The sequence below is a fragment of the Pelodiscus sinensis genome, chromosome 1, assembly GCF_052426305.1.
Source record: "Pelodiscus sinensis isolate ZL-2025 chromosome 1, ASM5242630v1, whole genome shotgun sequence".
Taxonomy (NCBI): domain Eukaryota; kingdom Metazoa; phylum Chordata; order Testudines; family Trionychidae; genus Pelodiscus; species Pelodiscus sinensis.
In genome coordinates, this window is record NC_143052.1 from 320,817,300 (window position 1) to 320,841,744 (window position 24,445).

The window sequence follows — 24,445 nt, forward strand, 5'->3', positions numbered from 1 at the left end:
TGACTAAAAATAAAATTAACCAATAAGAAAATTCCTTATGTATAATAGGAAGCATTTTAGTTTTTCTTCAAGATAAGTTCCTAAATACTGTTTTGTTCAAAACTATTATTTTCTGGAAAAATATGGAAGTGGAGGAATTTTATTATTAATTATTATTATTGTGTGTCCACAAATGTGGTAGTAGCCTGACAAAAATGGATGAAGACATCAGAGGGCACGTGTAAATTACAAAGATTTTTCGAAAGAGGATATTTGCATATCTTTTTCCAATCGCATTTTTGAAAGAGGATCTTTTGAAAATGAAATTAATCTGGATACTTTTTTTTTAACGCTTTTTCGAAAAAACCACATAAACCTCCTTTTTTTTTTTTTTTTAGGAAGAAGAGGGTTTTTTGTTTTTTTTCAAAAAAGGTGGTTTTTTCCCCCCGAAAATAAATAAATAAAATAAACCCCACGTCCAGACTACTTTCATTTTCAAAAGATCCTCTTTCGAAAATGCAATCAGAAGAAGATATGCAAATTCCCACGGAATTTGTATATCCTCTTTCAAAAAATCTTTATAGTTTAGATGTGCCAGATAGTCGTACAAAGGTAAGCTTCCGAATAGCCTTCCTCTTACATGTATGTGCAGCACCTAACCCATTTTTTGAGATATCACAGCCTAGATCAGTGTTTCCCAATTGGTGTTCCGCGGAACCCTGAGGTTCTGCGGAGCACAACGAGGGGTTCCGCGAGGAGCCGGCGCTCCCCCACCCCCTCTGAAAAAGAGAGAGAGCCGGCTAGCCAGCATGGAGCTGGTCCCAACCCCGCGCGCGCACTCGCGTCCTCCCAGTCCGGCCCCAGAGCGTCTCTCCCCCGGACCCGTCCCTGCTGTGCACGACCTTCCCTGAAGGTGAGCACCGGCCCCGGAAGCGCTGCAGATTGGCCGCCCGCGCTCTGGGGGGGGGGGGGGGGGGCGCGGCCCCAGGCACGTGGCACTTGGGGGGGGGGCGTGCCGGCCCCAGGCGCGCAAGTGTCCCCGCCCTCTGGTGCCCGGCCACACCCCCTGGCGCCCAGCAACCTCCAGTGGTTGGGGACCACTGCACCAAAGGGACAGGGGTGGAAGAGAGACAATTGCCAGGGGGCCAAGCACAGACAATGAGGAAAAGGGCAGGAGGGGAGAGGAGGTGTCAGTGGGAGGGGGACAGGGTGATGCTGGGAGGGGAGAGGGTAAGAGCATTGGGGGCTAGAGGGGTGAGGGGAGGTGCTGGGAGAAGGCTTGAAAGAAGGGGTGGGCATGAGGAAGGCTGGGATGGAGCAAGTCATGTGAGAGGGCAGAGGGGCATGAGGGGAATGGGGGCAGAGGGTGGTGAGGGGTGGGCATCAGGGAAAAATGGAGCAAAGGGGGCAGGGGAAGTGAGGGAAGGGGGAGGCACCAGGAGGGTGCAGGGGTAAGAGAAGGTGCAGGTGCCAGAGGATTCTGGAGGGACCACCATCAGAGGAGAGACGCAGGGCAGGTTTGTAGAGGGAGGTGTTAGAAAAGGGGATGAGGAGGGGTAGCTCACATGATCAGAGTGGGGCTACTGGAGAAGTGGGCACAGGGAGGAGAGAATGGCTGGTGGAGGGGGGCAGGTTGCAGGAGGGCTGAGGACAGTGAGAAGAGCAGGAGTCAGGACAGCAGAGGAGGGTGAGGAGTCGGGGGGCAGCAGGCACCAGGGGAGCTGACATGGCAGCAGAGGGAAAAGGTAGAGGTTTAAAAATATTTATTAATAACTTGGGTGGCACATCCAAACAATCCACATGAACTCAATACTGGTGCACAACACAAAATTCATTTTGCTCATGTGAGGAAACTCTTAGGCTATGTCTACACTGGTTGTTTCTTGTGCAAGAACACATCCACTCTTCCATGTGCGAGCTGTGCTTTTGCACAAGAGCATCTATGGCAGTGTGGACACTCTTGTCCAAGAAAGTGTCGATGGCCATTTTAGCCATAGGGCTTTCTTGCTCAAGAAATTCATGTTGCCTGTCTACACTGGCCTCTTGCGCAAGAATAGTTGCTCAAAAGGGCTTATTCCTGAGTGGGAGCATCGTAGTTCTTGCGCAAGAAGCCCTGATTTCATACATGAGAACGTTAGTGTACTTGCGCAAGAACACACGGCCAGTGTAGACAGGCAGCAAATTTTTATGCAAGAGCGGCCGCTTTGGCGCAAGATCATGCCAGTGTAGACACAGCCAAGGGGAGGGAAGAAGGCAGGGGCAGGGAATCAGCACTGGCTCAGCATGTCTACATAGTTTGGGGGAAGGTGCAGGGAAATTGAGCTCAGCTGGGTTGCAGAGTGGGGAGGTCTGGGGAGCTGGGCGGTGGGGTGGGGTGGGGTGTGTGTGTGTGGAGCTCAGAGCTCAGTTTGACTGCAGGAGGAGGGAGGTGCCGGGAACCAGGGCTAGACTCAAGGGGAGGGAGAGACAGGTTATCGGCTCTTGGCTCAGCAGTTTTGTGGGGCTTGGAGGAGGTACAGGGAAATGGAGATCAGCTGTGCTGTGGGGGAGGCATGCAGTGAACCAGTGCAGGGCTCAGCTGGGCTGAGGTGGCTGGGGGAGGGCATACAGAACAGATGGGCAGCTAGCTGGGCTGTGAGGGGCTGCAGGGAACTGGTGCTGCACTCCCTTGGATTGTGAGGGATGGTTTTGGGGGAAGTGCAGGGAACCAGCAGGGGTGGGCAGCTTAGTTCGGTTGCAGGGGATAGAGGTGCAAAGAAGCCTAGTGGGAAAGGGGGGGGGGACCAGGAGCCCTGAAATGACCTCCCCTGGTCCAAAATTCCTCATCTGGGACCAGTCAGGTCTAGAGGGTGCCAGATCAGGGAGGTCCAACTTCTACCCAAGCCCCCTCCTCGCACCCTCCCTCGTAGCCAGACACCCTACATCCAGCCTGCTTCTGCACCCTACCTATCTGGTCTGTACCCTACCCAGACCTTGTCCCCTTCCGCCCCCCAGCTCCCTCCCAGATCCTGCACCCCATCCCTATCCCGCTCCTTGGCAGCCCTGCCATCCACCCTAGCACCGCCCTGGCCCCAGCACCTTGCCTCACACCCCAGGACTCAGCACCACCCTGGCCCTGGCCCTGTCCCCAGCCCCCTGCCATCCACGCTAGCACCCAGCAGCACCCTGTTCCTTGTCCCAGCACCCTGCCAGTCACCCTATTGCCCAGCAGGACCATGTCCCTGACCCCAGCACCCTGCCACCTGCCTGTCCCAGCACCTTGCCCCAGCACCCTGCCACCTGAGCCAGCATCCTTCCACCCAGCAGCACCCTCTCCCCAGCACCCACTAGCACTCTGTCCCCAACCCCCACCAGCACATTTGGGACCACATTAGTGAGGCTTGGGGGTTTGGGGAGGAGCTTTTTTTTTGTATCTCACTTGTGTGGCCCCAACTGACTTTTCTGTGGGTCAGTGACCTTTGACTCAAAACAAGTTCCTCACCCCTCTCACATAAAAGGTTTTAGCATTGTCTTTATGAGTTTGACATAATATTTTATTTAAAAATGAAGCCAGGCCAACAAGCTCCCAATTGAGACCAAACCCCCATTTCACTGCAACATCATAACACTCCTGCACCACCTGACCCCAAATCGGAGCCTATCATACACTGGAACCCCCGTCCTGAGCCTCTTACATCCCCACACTCCTGCATCCCCACATCCTCAGTCTTCTGCCACAACGTTCCTTCACCATCCACACATCACAAATCTGTGTCCTGAGCCCATCATACTCACAACCTTATTGCCCTGAGTCCCTCACATATCCAGCCTAAACTCCTGCACCCACATATCCACAAGCCCTGGCTTGCTCAGCACCCCAACCTTCCACCTGAACCCAACGCTCCCCAGCCTAGAGCCCCCTCCCTGAGTCAACATCCCTTTCTCCTGCATCCAAATTCCCTCCCAGAGCTTGTACTTCTCACCCCTTCCCACACCCAAATCCCTCATTCCCACCCCACATCTTACTCACTAGGTTGAGACAAGTATAAGGGCTGGGTATAGCAAGTGATGAAGAGGAGGGGAACAGAGCGGATGAGGCCTCACAGAAAGGAGATGGGGGGGTCTTGGGTCATGAATTGGTGGGTCCCTCTCTCCTCCCCCGCCCCCCTTTTTTTTTGCTTGACAAACCTAGGGGTTCCTTGAAATTTTGAAAAGCTGAAAAGGGTTCCTCAGCCAAATAAAATTGGGAAACATTGGCCTAGATAACTAACAACAGTTTGGAAACCGCTGGTGTATTTGGTTAGTTCCTCAGTCTGCATCTTCATCTCCTGTTTATTCTTCTACTTTTCTGGTTCTCACTATTATATGCTATCTTTGGAAGACCTCTGAGATCTGCTAGTCTCATTTATTTCCTCTTCTTATGCATTAGGCAAGGTAATCTTCTTCTTTCCCCATGAGGTTGCTACAGGATTTCCATATATAGACTTACACATCTCAAGACCAGAGGGGCCCCTATGATCACCTAGAATGATCTCCAGCAAAACACAGACCATACAATTTCATCCAGTGATTCTTGAATCAAGCCCAGCACTTCTGGTTGAGCAAACTTCTCTTGAAAATTCATTAAATCTTGATTTAGATGTTTCAAGTGATGGAGAATCCATCACATCCCCAGGTAAGCTATACACTTAAGGATTCCCCCCTTTCCTTATCCTTTTTGGGAATCCTTTCAATCTTAGATATTTTAGCAAATCAAACTCCTTACTTTGAACCACTTGAAGTTCCTTATCTGTAGCTGAATGTTCACTTGGAGCAGGCATCAAATCTAATCATTCCAGCAGCCAGGAGTTTTAGGCCTTTCATTTCCCTGAAGGAGACTCACATCTCAGATTTAACTGGCATTATTTTTAGACAGCAGTCCCCGAATGCTCAACTCTGTGACATGCACACATCTCTCCTTCTCCATTACTCTTTGAGAACAGAGCACTGACTCACAGGGAGTTCCACAATGGATGCTGCTGTTTCTCCCTGGTAGCTTGCCAAAAAAGCACTTCGTGTAAGCACTGCATTCCTGTACAATTGTTTGAGGGTTGCAATCTTAGTAGACACTTGTTAGTAGGGATGAAAAGGTTTAACCTGTTACCCAATAAGCATTAAACATTAAACTTTCCAGCATGCTTACTGGTAACCAGTTAACCAAAGCTTTCCCAAACCCTGGTGGATGGCCAGTTGCACCAGGCCAAAATAGTCCGGCTATGTCGGACAGGCAGGTGGGACCCTGGCCATGTCAGGATGGCAGACTGAGCCATGTGGTGGGCAGATGGAACTCTGACCACGTCTTTGCTAGAGCAGCCCCAGAGGCTGAGCAGGCAGGGCCCTGGTTGTGACAGATTGTCTCTGGCAAGCAGGTAGGACACTGGTCCTGGCTACACCAGTGCAGCCTCAGCCCCATTCGCAGTGGGCAAGCTGTTCTGGAGCAACCCCTGCCATGCCTGCGCCACAGACCCAATAGGATCTCAGCCCAGGCTGCTCTGTGCTGGTCCATCAATGGATAACCAGTTAAACAATATATTTGTAATCTTTTAACCAGTTAACTGTTTTGACCAGTCTTTACTGTCTTGTTAGCTGGGGTTTCAGTATCTCCTTGATTTTTCAAGGAAGGCCTCTCTACCCTGCAATTTTGGTCCCTGATGTAGCTGCACCAGGGCCAGCCATTTTAACATAAACCTTCTCTATGTTAATGTATCCAAATCTGTTTTACACCAGAAGTGGCACTGGAGCAAATCCTATCTGTACTGGGGTTTGCAGCTGGGCAGGTAAAACCCCACTGTAACCAAGGTCTCAAATTGCCATTTGTGGACTGTGGAAGAGCAGTGCTAAGGAATAGTCCATGTAGCCCATTAGACTGAAGAGAGAAATGGATGAATAAAAGGGAGGTTATAGGGAAAGAATGTGGGGACTGAGAAAAATGGGCAGAGCAGTGATTTGTCAGTATTTCCAGCAGCCCCCAGGCTGGGGTGGAGAGGAGCATGGAGCAGGCCTACTGTCACTCTTGGGCTTCTAGCAGCCCAACTGCTTTAGTTGCATCCAGAAGTGGCTGCATTTCTGTGAGTAAAATGACTCTAATAACATATAGTTAGTAAAGTGATATGGAACGCAACTTGGGAACAAAACATGCTAAATAAAGATATTATTAATGGCATCACAACCTGGGAGAGGCTTAGTCCTCAGCCAGGATTAGGTAGAGATGTATAAAAACAGCATTATGTTGGTGTGGCAGAACACACTTCTATGTTCACACCCTACATATTGTTGTAATACTGTCCATACAAGGTCTGCCTTGTGAGGTATCATTTAAAACCGGTAACTTGCTGATCAATAATATGGCAAAATGCATATAGGAGTGTTGTATATAAAGTTACGCACCTAAGCTAAAATCAGGACTGAAGTACGTTTTCTGATAAATCTGGGGTGTGGCGAAATCAGTTTTTCATGGACCGAGGGCAAGCTGATGCCTCCGCCAGGTGTCAACAGAGCTACTGCACTACGCCCTGCTAAGTGGCCATTTTTTGGCAGGGAAGAGGACAAGGACAAAAAAGCTATATTTTAGCAAAGAAGCAGCATGGAGTTTCCTTTCCTCACCTTGCTCCCAGCTGGAACTGCTTCCTAGAGGGGGACACTATAAAAAAGGGACAGACTCCAAAACACGCCTCTCTCTTCCTGCCCACCTCATTCTTCATAACTGGGAAGAAAGAAGGAAAAAGCCACTGGATTTAGGAGGGATCTAGACCGGAGAGTTTGATCAGTACCAAACTCTGCCAGTGCATATAGTGAGAAAGTCTGTTTTGCAACTAAGTTAGTTTCCCAAGTAGATACCAGTAAACATTGTATCTTTATTTTCCTTAGCCCATTCTGACTTCTATGCCTCATTACCTGTACTCATTTAAAATCTCTCTTTGTAGTTAACAAACTTGTTTTATTGCTTGCTCTACAACAGCGTGTTTAAATTGAAGTGTCTGGATAGCTCTTTAAAATAATAAAATGGCATACTATTCCTTTAAAGGAATAACAGATTTAGTAAACTGTACTGTCCAGGAGAAGGCTGGACACACATTTCTGGGGGAAGATCTGGGTCTGAGGGTGTGTTGTGGTCACTCTATTGCATAGCTATGACTGGTAAGAGCCATGGTGAGACTGACTGGTTGCAGCCCCCACAGACATAGCTGGGAGTGCCAGAGGTTGTTTATGAGCAGTCCAGGTTGGAGGCTGCACCAGCAAGGCATTGTAAAGGGCACTCCAGGTTATAGAACCAGGGTGACACAGCTACTGATTCATCTGGATTCTACCCTAGTATGTTACAGTATCCCATCATTATATGTATTCTTTGTTCTTTACCGCATTATAATTAACTCTACCTGGTGGAATTAGTTCATTTAACTCTCTTGGAACCTGACTGATTCAACTCATCAGACGCTGATAAAGAGAATTCCATCTAATTCTGAAATCCAACCACCAAATGAAATTATATGGCTCCCCAGAGCAACATTTCAGCTATAACTAATAGCATGAGAGTCTCGAGGAACCAAATTACATTCTCGCAAGCGTGCGCACATGCACGCACACACAGAGAGCAAGAACAACGACAGTACACAGTAGAAGAGAAAATTCCCTTGCTTGAGCTGGCCTGAGTCAGACCTTTAGCATTTCTTTCACGTAGTGTTTTGTTTTCTACCACTCAGAACCGAGCTGCCTTTGGAAAGAATATGCTGTATCTAAAATGGGAGGTTCATTGCTCCCTGGCATAATATCAGAATCAACTCCTATGCACCCATATGTTCACTTGTGCTCCTTGCTCGCCTGTTCTTTTGGAGCTCTCTCTTTGTCCTTCACCCATCCTACCCCAAGATATTCCCCTCCAGTTATTCTTTGTGGAGACAGCAGGGCAACAGGGCTCCTCAGAACAGACTGCTTGCCCAGTGTTTAGTCAGCGCAATCTGACCACTACCCAAACAAAAAACTGGCTCCAGGGATACTTTGTAAATCGTTCCCCCCCCCCCCCCCCATCTGCTTTCACATGCCACCAGGCTCACTGAAACACCATCTGCTCTGGTAAGACAGCAGACTCCATGCAGCCCCGATACTTATACCAACTCACACCAATAAATGCTCCAAAACTTCTACTTCCCTTCCTCACAAAACAATGCGTTGTATGTGATATCCCTAATCCTGGCTGATCCTAAACTGGGAATGGGGGAGAAAGGGACCCCACTTTAGAAAAGGTAAAGAGGTATTTAAGTGCTAAGTATTAATATTTAAAATAAGCACATCATTAAAATGTGTAATATACTTTGAGATTCTTGAGATCTCAAATTTGTTACACTAAACCCCATCATTTTACATATTATTTATGACCACATTTCTCACTAATATTCTTGCCACGGTCTCCTTGATACACTTTCATACAGTCACTTGTTTGTTTGCATTTTCCATCCCTCTGTGAAGTAGGGATGTTAACATACACTCGTTGAAATGATTAGCTGATAAGCCTGGGCTTATCACAGGCAGCAAGGAGAGGGGGAGGCGGGAGCCAACTTTTAAGCCGGCTTCCCATGAGCACCGGATCCCGCATAGCCACCTGCCCTTCCATGCTTCTGCTTCTGATAGAGAGGCAGCAGTGCAGAAGGTGCAGAGGGAGCCGGTACACGCAGGAAGCCAGCTTTCAAGCTGGCTCCCTGCGTGTATTGGATCCTGTAGAGCCACCTGCCCCCCCTTGCTGCCTCCCATAGAGGCAGCAGGGCTGAGGGTGCAGGTGGGAGCTGGTGCTCAGGGGAAGCTGGCTTAAAAGCCATCTTTCCACAAGCACTGGCTTTGCAAAGCCACCTTCCTTCCTCCCTCCCCCACACTGCTGCCTCTGTATCAGAGGTGGCAGTGCGAGGTGGCAGGGGCCAGGAGTGCACTGGCTGGTGGGGATTAATCAAATAATCGTGTAACCACTAAGATTTGGTGCAGTTACACAATTATTAAATTAAACAATATTTAAGATCCCTAGTGTCAATCCCAATTGAAAACTGAAACTCTGAAAATACCAGGCTATAATGCCATTCCAGCTTGTATTGCAGCTCTATAGCAGGGGTGGGGAACCTGTTTTGGGTCAGGGTTTGCTCACTGACAGAAAAATCAGTTGGGGGCTGCACACAAGTGAGAAATAGAAAATAAATAAATTAATTAATTAAAAATAAGCCTCAATGATGTGGCTCCTGACCGAGAAGGAGAAAGATACTCCTCACATTCCCTTCACACACCAGAGCTTAGGGGGACCCAGGATAGTAGATGTGGTGTGCTCCAGCCCCATGGTGGGGCAGCAGAGAGGCTGGAGTGCCAGCACAGGCTCCCCAATGCTGAAGGAGGGGGGAGCCCTGAGCCTTGGGGCCAGATCCAGGCAAGCAGGGGGCTGCATTCGGCCCTTGGGTATTAGGTTCCCCGCCTTTGCTTTATGGGGATACTGTTTCTTCCCATGCGCATTCACACATGACCACCACTGCTTTGAGAGGCTAGAAACTGAAGTCAGATCCAAAGTCCACAGAATTCAATAGGAGTCTTTGCACTGACTTCAGTGGGCTTTGAACTTTATTCACTCTAGTGGCCTAGGCTGAAAGATAGCTGCTGCTGCAGCAGAAGAAGAAGCAGAAGAAAGCCCTGGACAAAGATATCAGAGTTGCACCTAAAAATAAAGACATGAATGTAACAAAACACAGGCAAAAAAACCCAGGGAATTGTTTGGTGAAAAATCATTTTTCCTGTCTCCTTTGCACATATTACAACAATGAAATATGAGTGGGAGCCAAATAAACACTGGGATGTCATATTTTATCAGATGTACAATCTTTTGTCAGTTTTTGTCCTAACTAAATGAGGCACTGATTCAATCTCTCACTCAGAAACCTTCACCTGATTTTCTGATTGCCATGCAATTGCTGTTTGCTATTGTAATAGAATAATACACCCATTACAGCATAGCTAGTTTTGTTGAGTATGCCTGAACTCATGCTAGTTCCATTGTCACACAATAATACCTGACTAGACAAGACTCTGTGTAATCGTCTAAAGAAAGTCAAGCAAACACAATAGCACAGACAGCTGGGGGACATTTTCAGACAGAGCACAGACATTAAAACACCATGAAACGTATCTTAACTTTGAACTGCTATTAAACCTGCTATTTAAAGTACCCTTTCTAAAAATGTACCGTAACCTCTACAGCATACTGCCTTCCTGCAGAAACTACTTTTCTAAGTTCCTTCTCTTTACTTTCCAATATCTGCAGGTCAAAATATATGAATGCTACTATGCAACCTAAAGTATTTCTACTGTAATAAAATAACTCAATTTTTCAGCACTGTGTCCCTTCCTCTTGTCCTACAGCTTCTGGACTGAGAATTCTAAACAGGCACTATGAATACCAAGAGACTTCTTAAAAGAAACTAATAAGTAGTGTCATGTAAGGGCAGATCATAGTTACTAAGAAAAATGCTGGGTCAAGTACCGCCCTCAGACAACAGGAAAAAATGTAGGAAAGATTTGACTCCTTGTACCTTAACTCCTACGGGAATTCTGCGCATGCACGCACACCAATTAAAATTCTGCATACAATATTTTAAAATTCTGCAAATTTTGTCAAAAACAACACTAGATAATCACACCAGTTTCAATTATTTTGGTAATTTATTTTAAAATACCTGTCAGAAAGTATGTCTGTAACAATACAGACACACACAAAAATTTCCCCCTGGAGTAGAGAGATAAAGAAACCCCCATGACAACCTAGTTACTGTTTCTCCTTTGTCCCAGAGTCCAGCTGTGGTCCCTCAGCCCAGTCACCAGTCCCCTCCCTCCCAGAACCCAGTTATGGCCCACCCAGCCTGGACATCAGCCACCCTTTTTCCCAAAATCTCCAAATACACTTGGAGTGGTTAGAGTTAATTTAAAATATGTAACTCTTATAACTAATTTAAACTATTTCCTCCAATCTGCATTTCTTGCCCTCAGAGGAGAAATTACTCAGGATAGGGAAAGAACTAACTAAACCACATTACACTATACATTCTAAAATAGTGAAAATATAACTGCAGATTGAAGAAAGAAAGTGATGGAAGAAGCTGTGAACACAGGCAATTCTAACTCAGTCTGTGCAGTAGTAAGATGAAGCTGAAAGGAGAGGTGTCAGTCCATACTACCCCTTTCACTCTTGGGATAGGCCACGAGGAGAGCAATTGCACATGTTCAAACCAACAGACACTGATTACTATACACCTCAGGACTCAAGTGCATGATGTGCATTCATATCCACGGCTGGAATACACATAGGGACCAGCACTTGAAGAACTTTTTCCCTCTAGTTAGATGTGCAGATTTTTTTTTCTGGAGAGCACTCAGTCAGGAATGAAAGATTGCAATGTACTTGACATATCAATGGACTAATAATTATTTTGAGGCTAGAGGAGTCAGGCATAAATGTGCCTGCTTATAAATCAGCTGGTTCTTTTTGGTTTATAACATGAGTAATGGAAACTCATGTTTTACAAATACTGGCAGGGCTTTAAATAATAGCTTACATTTTATAGCCGAGTATAAATAATAGGACAAACTCCTGAAACAGATAAACAAGTCAGATTTCTACTATTATTAATGAAAATATTTGTAATGATGTTTTAATCCTAAAGGATTCCAAAATGTTTTGCAATCTAAACACATTAAATGAATCAATTCATTGCTCAAAAGGCAGAAATTTCTGGGGTAAAGGACATCAGAAGACAGCACTCTGTAACATGAGGGAAGGATTATTTAATTAAAAAAAAAAAAAAAAAAAAGGGAAACTTGTATCTGCCAAAAAGTGCCATGATATCTTTTAACTTGGAAATGTCTGCATTTCTTCTGCATGGAAAAAATCGTTTGGTTAATATTTGTTTGTCTGTGGTATAGGGAAGAGAGGAGTGAGTGTGTGGGGAAGTGCCAGAGAGTACAAGATACCGTTGAGTGATAGGATACAGGAGATCTACTTTGTTGAAGGGAAAAGAGAATGAGATTGATAAGAAAGATGAGAGAAAGAAGGAATAATTGAAGGGGGCAAACTTCAAGAACACAACCACAACAGTGAAAGGAGAAGGATCAAAGGAAGAGGAAAAGAGCTATGGAAAAATAATACATCACAAAAAATGGTATGAAACAGAAACAAGGAAGAAATATTATACCAAGATTTATTGAGCAGAAAGGAGATTAAAGGGGAACAGAAGCAATGACACATAGGAGGCCAAGTAGGCCAGTTCTTTAGCTGGCATAAGTCAATATAGCTCCATTGAATTCAATGGCTTTATACCAATTTTAACCAGTGAGGATCTGGTCCAATATGTTTCGACTTTTAAATGACTACTGAACAACATGCAAAATGTCAAAGATCCCATTAAATAAGCCAATAAACAATAAAACATGGACAGAGGAGACAAAGGAGGAGAAAAGAGAAACATGCTGCAGGAAGTTCACCTCAGGCAGAAAATTGCCTCCAGCTTCCCCCTTCTGCATGCCAGGCTGAAACAGTTTGAATGATGACCTTTTATTTTGTACTCTTTTCCTTATTTATTCTGAAACATGAGTCCAAAATCTGCAAACAGGATTTTAGACTACAAGCTCTACGGGGAGAGATCATGTATTTGCTTCTGCCCCGAGTTCTTCAGTACATTAGAAATAAATACCACGGATAGTAAAACTCATACAAGGCGTGGCATCTAGTGATACTAATTCTGCCAGTGTGTTAGATTCTATCTCTAGCAAAGTGCATAGATGGAGAGATGTAGTGGATATGACTCAGTACAGAGGTCTGATGTCACACTCTGTTACATCAGCAAGAGGCATTCTACTGCTATCTCCTAGCATACCTAGGAACTGGATATTTTTGTACAGATGCATTTCTCTGGCTTATTTTCTAACAATTCTGCTGTTTGATTATTTTTTATGGTAGTGGTAAATTCACTACAATTTTTTACCATGACGTATTTTGATTTGTAAACCAAAAAAGAAAAAAAGACAAATGGAATGTGCAAACTTAGGACAACCAGTAATTGTTCTTTGGGCTGAGAACATCTTTTAGTTCTGTGTTCGTACAGCACCTAGCACAATGGGGTCCCAGTCCACAACAGGAGGGCCTAGGCATCACAGTAACAAATAAAAAGAGAAGACAAACAACATCGTTGACTTACCATGTACAAGTCCTTGTTGATGCCGAGATATTTCCCATTCCCACAACCTACATCAGCCACTATAGATCCTTTTGGTAAAGCACTAAGAAACTCAACAATTTTGGGCCATGGACTATGCCTGGTGCTGCTGAAGTGTGTGGCAATCTCTTCATACACCTTGTGTACATACTCTTGTTCCAACTTTGAGGCCTCTGTTTCACTGTCATGGAACGAGGGTTCTTCCTCTCTTTGATGGCCTTGCTGACTGTCACATACCGAAGGGTAAGCTAGGAGTAGAAATAAGAAATCCAGACAAGAAGTTTTTAACTTGTTCATTACATGTACTTAATAGAAAAAAAAAGATAAAGAGAATCAAGAAGACAAGGGTTGGAATAGAGCTCAGGAGGTCATCCAGTCCAAAGCAGGACCAACCTCAACTATATCATCCCAGCCAGGGTTTTGTGAAGCTTGGCTTTAAAAAACTCTAAGGATGGTGATTCCACTACCATTCTCAGTAACCCATTCCAGTGCTTCACCACCCTCCTAGTGAAATAGTTTTTCCTCTAATATCCAACTTAGAATTCCCACACAACAACCTGAGACCATTGTTCCGCGTTCTGTCATCTGCTACCACCAAGAATAGCCTGGTTCTATCCTCTTTGGAAACGCCCTTCAGGTATTTGAAGGCTGTTATCAAATCCCCCCTTGTTCTTCTCTTCTGCCGACTAATTAAGCTCAGTTCCCTCACCCTTTCCTCAGAAGTCACATGCCCCAGTCCTGTAATCATTTTCATTGTCCTCCATTGGAATCTCCAATTTGTCCGCATCCTTTCTGTAGTGGGGGCCCCAAAACTGGACACACTACTCCAGATGTGGTCTCACCAGTGCCCAATAGGGAAGAATAATCACTTCCCCAGATCTGCTAGCAATGCTCCTACTAATGCAGCCCAATACAGCATGAGCCTTCTTGGCAACAAGGGCACACTGTTGATTCATATCCAGCCTCTTGTCTACTGTAATCCCCAGATCCTTTCCTACAGAACTTCAGTTTAGCCAGTCAGGCTCCAGCCTATAAAAGTGCTTGGGATTCTTCTGTCCTAAGAGCAGGACTCTGCACTTGTCTATTCGGAACCTCATCAAGTTTCTTTTGGCCCAATCCTCCAATTTGTGTAGGTCATTTTGAATCCTATCCCTACCTTTAGTGTATCTACTCCACCCCCCCAAGCTTAGTGTTATCTGTGAACTCAGGGTATGTCTACACTACAGCGTTATTTCAAAACATCTTATTTCAAAATAGTTAATTTGAAATAATGCGCCTACACACAAAATGCATTTCGAAATAGCATTTTGCTATCCCAGGAGTGGGAGCTGCCCCGAGACCGCACCCAGGCCCCTGTGCTGTGTATAGTGTGGCCGAGGTGGGGGGGGGAGGGAAAATGTTAGAGGGGGCTTGTGAAGGAAGGGCATCCTGCTGTGTCCCGCCCCAGGGTCAGGAGCATGTCAGGTCTCTTCACATACACTTGTGGCTATCAGGCCACGACAGCCCCTGTGTGGCAGGCAGTAGGAGCCACCTGCCCAGGGGTGGCACGGCATGTGCTCACACATGCACAGGTTGCTGCGTGATAAGCAAGGGCCATGCGCGCGGGTCCCTGGTCGTCCCCCTCTCCCTCCGTCGGAAAGGGGACAGTGACAGCACTTACATGGTGTGGCCTCCCCAGACGACCCTGCTGAGTCCTCTCCTGGGACTGCTCGGAGGTCCTGCTGGCGTGGCGGCTCCTCCTCCGCAGCCTGGTCAAGGCCCTCCAGTCCCGGCTCACTGCCCCCCGGGGGGGCACAGACTTCACCGCCCCCCCACGATGCGGTCCAGGGAGATGAAGTAGTGGCAGGTATCCCCTGGCTAATAGCTTTTTATGGACCTAACCTCTATGAAATTATCTAGCTTCTCTTTAAACTCTGTTATAGTCCTAGCCTTCACAGCCTCCTCTGGCAAGGCCACAGGTTGACTACACGCTGTGTGAAGAAGAACTTTCTTTTATTAGTTTTAAACCTGATACCCATTAACTTTATTTGGTGTCCTCTAGTTCTTCTATCATGGGAACTAATAAATAACTTTTCTTTATTCACCCTCTCTACACCACTCATGATTTTATATGCCTCTATCGTATGGCCCCTTAGTCTCCTCTTTTCTAAACTGAAAAGTCCCAGTCGCTTTAACCTCTCTTCATATGGGACCCGTTCCAAACCCCTAATCATTTTAGTTGCCCTTTTCTGAACTTTTCTAAGGCCAAAATATCTTTTTTGAGGCGAGGAGACCACATCTGAACACAGTATTCAAGATGTGGGCGTACCATAGGTTTATACAGGGGCAGTAAGATATTCTGTGTCTTATTTTATATCCCTTTCTTAATAATTCCTAACATCCTATTTGCCTTTTTGACTGCCACTGCACACTGTGTGGAAGTTTTCAGAGAACTATCCATGATAATTCCAAGATCTCTCATAGCCAAATTAGCCCCCATCATACTGTACGTATAGTTTGGGTTATTTTTTCCAACGTGCATTTTGTTGCCCAATCACTCAGTTTGGTGAGATCTTCTTGGAGTCCCTCACAGTCTGCTTCTGTCTTGACTATCTTAAACAGTTTAGTATCATCCGCAAACTTTACCACTTCACTGCTTACCCCTTTCTCCAGATCATTTATGAATAAGTTGAACAGAACTGGTCCCAGGACTGACCATTGGGGGACACCACTAGTTACCCCTCTCCATTCTGGAAATTTACCATTTATTCCTACCCTTTGTTTCCTGTCTTTTAACCAGTTCTCAATCCATGAAAGGACCTTCCCTCTTATCCCATGGCCATGTAATTTACACAAGAGCCTTTGGTGAGGGAGCTTTTCAAAGGCTTTCTGAAAATCTAAGTATACTATATCTACTGGATCCCCCTTGTCTGCATGTTTGTTAACCCCTTCAAAGATCTCTAACAGATTAATAAGACATGATTTCGCTTTACAGAAACCATGTTGACTTTTGTCCAACAAATTATGTTCTTTTACGTGCCTGACAATTTTATTCTTTACTACTGTTTTGACTAATTTGCCCGGTATTGACGTTAGACTTACCAGTCTGTAATTGCCAGGATCCCCTCTAGAGCCCTTTTAAAATATTGGTGTCACGTTAACTGTCTTCCAGTCATTAGGTACAGAAGCTGATTTAAAGGATAGGTTATAAACCACAGCTAATTGTTCAGCAATTTCCCATTTGAGTTCTTTTAGAACCCTTGGATGAATGCCATCCGGTCCCGGTGATTTGTTAACATTAAGTTTTTCTATTTGTTCCAAAACCTCCTCTAATGACACTTCAATACAGTACAGCTCCTCAGATTCATCATCCACAACGGACGATGCAGATTTGGGAATCTCCCTAATGTCCTCAGCTGTAAAGACTGAAGCAAAGAAATCATTCAGTTTCTCCGCAATGGCTTTATCGTCCTTGATTGTTCCTTTTGTATCTCAATCGTCTAGGGGACCAACTGTTTTTTTAGCAGGCTTCCTGCTTCTAATGTACTTAAAAAACATTTTGCTATTTCTTTTTGAGTTTTTGGCTAGCTGTTCCTCAAAATCTTTTTTTCCTTTTCTTCTTATATTTTTACACTTGATTTGACAGTGTTTATGTTCCTTTCTATGTATCTCATTAGGATTGGACTTCCACTCCTTGAACTCTGGCTTGGAAGCACGTGGGGCAGACAAACCTGGCTCTGTCCCAGACAGGGGACATGTACCCCTCCACTGGCTGTGCCTGCTGGAGCTGCAGCGGCCATGGACAGGTGCTTCTCACCTGGTCCAAAGGTGCTGTGGTGAGATAGGGCTGGAGTAGTCCTCTCTCCCTGGTGTAGTCTGCATACTGAACCCTTCATCCCCAGTCCTACTCAAGAGCAATGATTTAAATGAAGCATGGACATTTTCATTTACTTTCCAAAAAGCAAAAATTAATTGACTTAAGGACCCGAGCAATACCAGGTAAAGTCTTCTAACGTAACTTATTTTAAAAGTTTATAATCTGCTGAATTTTATATATTTCATTTGGGTGCTTGTTTTATTCTTGTATTTGAAGTTAGAAATATGAAGCATAAACCTATTTAATAATCAAGACATGCTCAATTAGTAGTCCTCAAGGAGCTTAATGGCCCAATTCTCACGACAATGATCTATGAATAGTCTTGTTCCTCCTATAAGCTTGGATTATAGTTGCTCATGCCAAGACATGTGGCCAGGTGACCTGATGCTGGAACCCATTTTGGACGCTGTACTTTTCCACTGAAATTGTGAAAATCTTAAACTGAACACAAAGGATTCCTGCCTTGGGGAAAAAGGCTATGAAGGTGGGAAACCAAATAATAGGAGAGATTGCCAAAAATAGAAGGACAACCCTTCTCACCACCCAAGATGACTGCTGAAAACATCTAAGACTGAAATGGGGAAGGATCAGGCCCAAGTTGGGAGGCTTCCCAGCTTGTGAGAAAAGATGATTACAACTACAATCAGGGTAAGAAATTTCATGTAACAATTTTCTCGAGTATTAAGCTTAGCTGGCATATTTTGTTTTACTTTGCTTAATAATTTACTTTGATCTGATATCACTTGTAATCACTTAAATTCTACTTTTTATACTTAATCAAATCACTTTTGTTTATAATAAACCCAGTATCAGTAAGTGTTACCCGGGGAGAAACAGCTATGGACATTTCTCTTTCATTGATAAAGAAAGCAAATATTTTATGAGCTTGTTCTACATAAAACTTTATACAGCGTAAGATAGATTGATCTGGGGTTCTGGTCCCATTGGGGCTGTGCACCTGGGTGCAGTGTCAAGTCCTTTTGACTGAGCCTTCCCAGAGCTGAGCTGATCTAATCTCAGTGTCTCTGCTACTCTGCTGTGGGCTGTAACTCCAACTCTGTGCCATTGCTGAAGGAGATTGGAGGGTCTGGCTTAGCAGGACAGGGTGATGGGGTAACCCAAAGGGCATATAGGGAGGCGTTATGGTATTTCAGCACATCAAGTGACAGTCTCAAGGGTATCTCTGTGATTGAACCCATCACATCTTCACCATTGGCCCAGCTCTTGGATTTTGCCTTAATTTCACTCGAAAAGAAGTATGATGATTTCTAGCAGCTTGAAGCCCATCTTGGTATCTTTATCTGGCAGCCTACCATCTGGCTCTTCTGAATTCATTTATCTTACTTTTCATATCTGGACAGATCAGCCCAAAAATAGAATCTAACGAGAGTCAAGCTGATTAGGAGCAATCATATGTTTTTTTAAAGGAACTGTCCCAGATAAAGGTGTCATTAGAGGAGGTTTTGGAACAAACTGATAAACAGTAATAAGTCACCAAGACCAGATGGTGTTCACCCAAGAGTTCTGAAAGAACTCAAATATGAAATTGGAGAACTCCTAACTGTGAATGTAATCTATCATTTTAAATCAGCTTCTATACCAGATGACTGGAGGATAGCTAGCATGACACCAATTTTTAAAGGATCCAGAGACAATTCTGACAAGTATAGGCAGGTGAGTCTAACTTTAGTGTCAGGCAAATTGGCTGAAACGATAATAAAGAATGAATTATCAGACATATAGATGAACACAATTTGCTAGGGTAGAGCCAACTTTAAAAAAAAAAAAAAAAAAAGGAAAATCATGCCTCATTGATTTAATACAATTCTTTGATGGGGTCAACAAGCATGTGGACAAGGATGATCCAATGGACATAGTGTGCTTAGATTTTCAGAAAGCCTTTTGTCAAGGTGCTTTACCAGAGACTCTGAAGCAAAATAAAATGTCCTGGGACAAGAGGGAAGATCTTCTCATTGATCAGTAACTGGTTAAAGGATTGGGAAACAAAGGATACGATTCAACCAGTTTTCAGAATGGAGGGAGGTAAATAGTGGTGTTCTTCATGGGTCTGTACTGGGGCCAGTCCAATTCACCATATTCATAAATTATCTGGTAAAAGGGGTAAACAGTGATGTGGCAAAATTTACAGATGATACAAAATTACTCACGATAGTTACATTTAAAGATTGTGAAAGAGCTACAAAGGGATCTCACAAAACTGGGACTGGGAAAGAAAATGGCAGATGAAATTCAATATTAATAAATGCAAAGTAATGAACATTAGAAAACATAATCCTTACTAAATATATGAAGTGATGGGGTCTAAATTTGCTACCACTCAAGCGAGAGACATTGAAGTAATTGTGGATATTTCTCTGGAAACATCCACTCAATGTGCAGCCACAGACAAGAAAGCAAACCGAATGTTGAGAATCATGACAAAGGGGAAAGATAATAAGAAAATATCACATTATATCTAAATAAACCTCTGATATGCTCACACCTTGAATGCTATGTACGCATCTGGTCATCCCATCTCAAAAAAGATATACTAGAACTGGAAAAGGTAGGAAAAGGGCAACAAAAATTATTACAGATATGGATTAGCTTCCATCTGAGGAGAGATTAATAAGACTGGGACTTTTCAGATAAGGGAGGATATGATAGAAGTCTATAAAATCATAACTGTTGTAGATAAATTAAATAAGAAAATGTTATTTACTACTACTCAAGCCAAGAACTAGGGGTCACCAAATTAAATTATTAGGCAACAGGTAAAAACAAACAGGAAGTTTTTCTTCCACAAAATGCACAATCAACCTGTGGAACTCTGCCAGATAATACTGTGAGGAGGCTGGCGTTGGCAGCAGGGGTTGGGCTGTCCCCACACTCTCTGGCAGTGGCAGGAAAGGGAGCAACCTGGCCTCAGCCCGCTCTACTCTCTCAGCTCCAGCTGCATCGCTCAGGGGAGGAGCCAAGGATGGAAGGGATGGAACTGTTCCCCTCCCTCCATACTCACCCGCAGCAGGAAGCAGATGACACAGCTGGGAGCCAGCAGAGAGGAGCAGGCTGGGTATTCTCTCAAGTCTCCTCCCCCAAGCAACATGGCCCAGGAGAATAATAAGGGGGGAGCTGCAGGGGTTGGGCCTGCCCCCACACTCCCCAAAGCTGGCCCTACCCCGCTCCACTCCTTCCTCCCAGCCCCCGTCCCTGAGCGACGCAGCCTGGGGGATTAGCAGGAACCTAGCACAGGCTGTAGGGAAGGGGATGCTCCTATACCCACCAGCAGTGATGGGAACTGAAGCGACGCAGCCCAAGCCCTCTCTGCTTCCCTAGCTCCCAGCTGCATTGCTCTGCATCCTGCCATTGAGCATAGGGGCAAGCCCAACCCTTGCAGCCTTATCTAGGCCCTCCCACACTACTCTCCCAGGCTGCGTTGCTCCAGCAAGGGCACTTTGCAGAAGGGATGAAGTAGGAGCGAGACGGGTGCAGAGCAAGGACGGGAAGAAGCAGAGTGTGGGTAGTAAGAGGCAGGGTGGGAGCAGGCCTTGCAGCAGAGTGGAGGAAGAGAGGTCTCTTCCAGCCCTCGGAGTCTATGATTGTCCCAGGCTCCACACACACCTTGGGACAGCCTGGCTAAAGGCTATGTATGGCTCACTTGATGATGGCCTGTTCTGTTCATTTCCTCTGACGCACCTGGCATTGGCCACTGTCAGAAGAAAGGATACTGGGCTAGATGGGCCATTGGACTGACAAAGTGTGGCCAGTCTTATGTTTTTATGTTACACACAATTCTCCTGCTGAGGAGATGTACGTGGGGAAGTGTCCATTCACTGATACTGCATCACATTACTTTAAAAAGAAAACAGTGCCCAGTAAGCTTCATTCATTGGCTACACAAGGAAACTACAAGCTTTGAATGTGAGGACTGTTCATAGAAATATCAAACATTCATTATATATGATTTCAGATAATTGAGCTTAAAAGACTGATAACAGGGCAATGCCCAGGATTCAATGATCAATCCAAGACACTTACTGCAATTGCAAGGGCTTCTCCTCACTTTCCTAAAAGTAAATGAGGTCCTTGTCTCTCTTCTGTTTAATGTTAAATCTCCAGCATTGGGAGTGATTGATCCAACTTTCTGTCGGTCAGATGCATGAACCATGTCAAACTTTCGAGGCGTGATCCTAATGCAAAATAAAGTGATTATTTAATCTGTACTGGGAAAACAGCTCATTGTGACAGATGGAGCAATTTCCAGCTTTATCCTTGAGAGCCCTCATTGAATTTAGTCTAAATAGCTTTGGGGTCCATTGTACTAAATGAATTGTAATGATTATTGTGAGCTAGGATTGTAAATAACCTCTCAAGGGGGAGGTGAATGCAAATCATCTGCCTCCAGTTATGCAAAAGCCCAGATTTTTGAAGTGATGCCTGGAGGAGTCCACTGTCTGATTTGTTTCTCCTAGAATCTGAAGCTCAAAGGCCCAAGTTGTACAAAGGAAAGACTGAACTATTAATAGGTGCGCTAGTTCTCAGATAAGGTTGATATGAACTTGTAACTACAGGGAAAACCCTTTGTGGGATTTGAAGGACTGACTCCTACCAGAGCCCTTGTCACAGTTGAGGTGATTGGTGGTAAGCTTACTAGCATACATGTACTTTTTAATAGTTTTTAATATGTTTTTCTGTCATGTCTTTACCGTCAGAATAAATGAGCTTACTTGCTGACTGGTAACTGTGGCAATTACACTTTTATAGCCTTGAAAGAGAAAGTGATGTGCAGATGCTGGAAATTCTTAAACAGACCCTGCTATAAACTTTATTCCAACATGCTATTTTATGTTTGTTTTTTTCTTGAATTACAAATCTGCAACATGCAGCCCGCCCGCATTCCACATGCCATACTGAGTGGTCTCTATCAAGGAGGCAGGATTGCCAACAGTTACCTCCAACACTACTGTATGGTATCACAGCTGCCCTCATACTTGAGTGTCTTCAATACCACTGGGTGGCAGCTGTTGGCAAGTCTTTCCTCCTACTATGTGAAGGAAACACAACTTGACTAGAATTGAACAGGGACAAAACGGGTAGGACTCTATAAAACATTTAACATCAAAATGACTCATTCAATCTACACATTATAATAAAAAATAAGATCATTTATGTCAGATTTTTTGAAACATGACAGAGGATTCTATGGGGTAGAATTTTTTTTCTGTGAAGTCGTATGGGCTCACCAATGAACCTGGTTACACATAGGATTAAGGGGACATATGGAAGCCCCTTATTCCCACGTGCAGGCTCCCACATCACCAGACCCTATTTGTGGTAGAAGAGCAGGAAGGACACTGCTACTTCAAAGTGGTCTGTAAAAGATGGAAACTAAACTCGGCCCCTACCAACATGCTGGCCAGTACTGAACTGGCACTGAGGGAGAAGTGAGGTTCACCAGAGAAAACAGAGAATCATGACCCTCAGAAGCCCTGCCTCTTCCTGAGGCTGCACAGTTGTGTGTGGCCCCTACTCAAGCTGGACTGCAAGATGTATATATGCCTATCTGAGTGGGCAGCTACAATGTGGACTCACTCAAGGACACATACAAATGATCAGATTTGTTCAAAAACAATGGGAGTGGTTTTGCACTGGTGCTTGCATTATGATCAGCACTCTCTTGTTCATTAACGTACACAAGTCCCCTCTATCAGTACGCTCAATTAAGTGGCCTCTTGTACCTTCCACAGAAAGAAAATGAGGAGGAGAAAACCAGAATGGAGCACATTAATTCTCAGTCTGGATTGGCCATAAAACCAGAGAGGAGTAGTGAGGCAGAGATGGGAATGAAAAGCTTAATAAGGCAGTCAAGGGAAGCCTGGAGTCTGTAGAGAAGCAGCTACCTGTGAACCCAGGAAAGAGCCTCTGAGAACACACAGCTCCAATTGTAAGGTGAGCTGGCCTACATCAGCCTAGTTCCATTGAAATCACTGCTGTTGTAGGGTCATGTGGCAGCCCACTATACTAACTTACACATCTGTACTCAACCAAAAAACAATAACTATTGCAACCAAAATGAAAAACCAATGATGAAGTGCAAGGCTAATTGTACTGGCAAAGCAAAACGAGTACCTTGCCCTCTTTATCTCCTTTCTGATATTGTCTAATTTGTTTCTTAATCCTGTACCACTCTCAGAAACAAGAGCTCCTTTTGAAACAGGAAAAAAATTACGCTTTTCCCTGTGTATCTTGTTAATAGGATTAAATGAAGTCTCTAATTTCCCTGGCCTCCAAGTACATGCAATGAAAACATTTCCAGAATGATTTCAAAATTGAACCTCTTGCTCTCAGTAATTTGATTTGTAAGAAGTAGATAAAAAGCAATACAGATGATTTTAAATACATCATGATTAGATATATTTGCAAATGAAATGACTACATTTGCTTCCAAGGTAATTAACTAATTTTGTAGAGACTGCAACTGCATGTTCACTGGAAGGCTACATACCACACCATATCTGTCTAGTTGTGTCTACTCTCCTTAGTTTCTTTACTCTCAAGTGCCAACTGTTCAATGTGTTCATTTTAGACACAGAGGGACAGATCCCCATCTGGTGCAAATGGTGCACATTGCTCTATTGATTGCAACAACTGGCATTTAAGAGCAAAGAAACTAAGGAGAACAGACACAACTTGAAAAACATATGGGCTACGTCTACACTGGCCCCTTTTCCGGAAGGGGCATGTAAATTTCACTAGTCGTCGTAGGGAAATGCGCGGGGGATTTAAATATCCCCCGCGGCATTTAAATAAAAATGTCCGCCGCTTTTTTCCGGCTTTTAAAAAAGCCGGAAAAGAGCGTCTAGACTGGCCCCGATCCTCCGGAAAAAGTGCCCTTTTCCGGCGGCTCTTATTCTTACTTCAAAGTAAGAATAAGAGCCTCCGGAAAAGGGCACTTTTTCCGGAGGATCGGGGCCAGTCTAGACGCTCTTTTCCGGCTTTTTTAAAAGCCGGAAAAAAGCGGCGGACATTTTTATTTAAATGCCGCGGGGGATATTTAAATCCCCCGCGCATTTCCCTACGACGACTAGTGAAATTTACATGCCCCTTCCGGAAAAGGGGCCAGTGTAGACGTAGCCATACTGAAATCAGTGGAGTTATGCCAGTTTTCATCAGCTGAGGATCTGGCCCACAAATGCTTGGTCCAGGCTTTTGATGTACTTTATCCACCTTTCCTAAAAATGCATTTTCCCCTCATCTTCAAAAGGGTGCACATATATTTTTTGAAAGGCATTTGTTGTCCAGATCTCCAGCTGATGCATAAGGTCCCTGAGCTTATGCCAGCTACCCTCTGTAGCCCTAACTT

At 44.6% G+C, this 24,445-nt stretch overlaps 1 protein-coding gene across 8 annotated transcripts in view; it reads right to left on the reverse strand.

The window, feature by feature from the left end:
- The window catches only part of ALKBH8 (alkB homolog 8, tRNA methyltransferase), an 81,217-nt gene that overhangs the window by 13,117 nt on the left and 43,655 nt on the right, over window positions 1-24,445 (reverse strand). For all 8 annotated transcript variants that reach the window (XM_089775686.1, XM_089775689.1, XM_089775685.1 and 5 more), the window contains 2 exons: window positions 21,121-21,272; window positions 13,209-13,474 (listed from right to left, as the gene is read on the reverse strand). In XM_089775686.1, coding sequence (XP_089631812.1) covers window positions 13,209-13,474; window positions 21,121-21,272 — 418 coding nt within the window. The remainder of the gene's footprint in view (window positions 1-13,208; window positions 13,475-21,120; window positions 21,273-24,445) is intronic.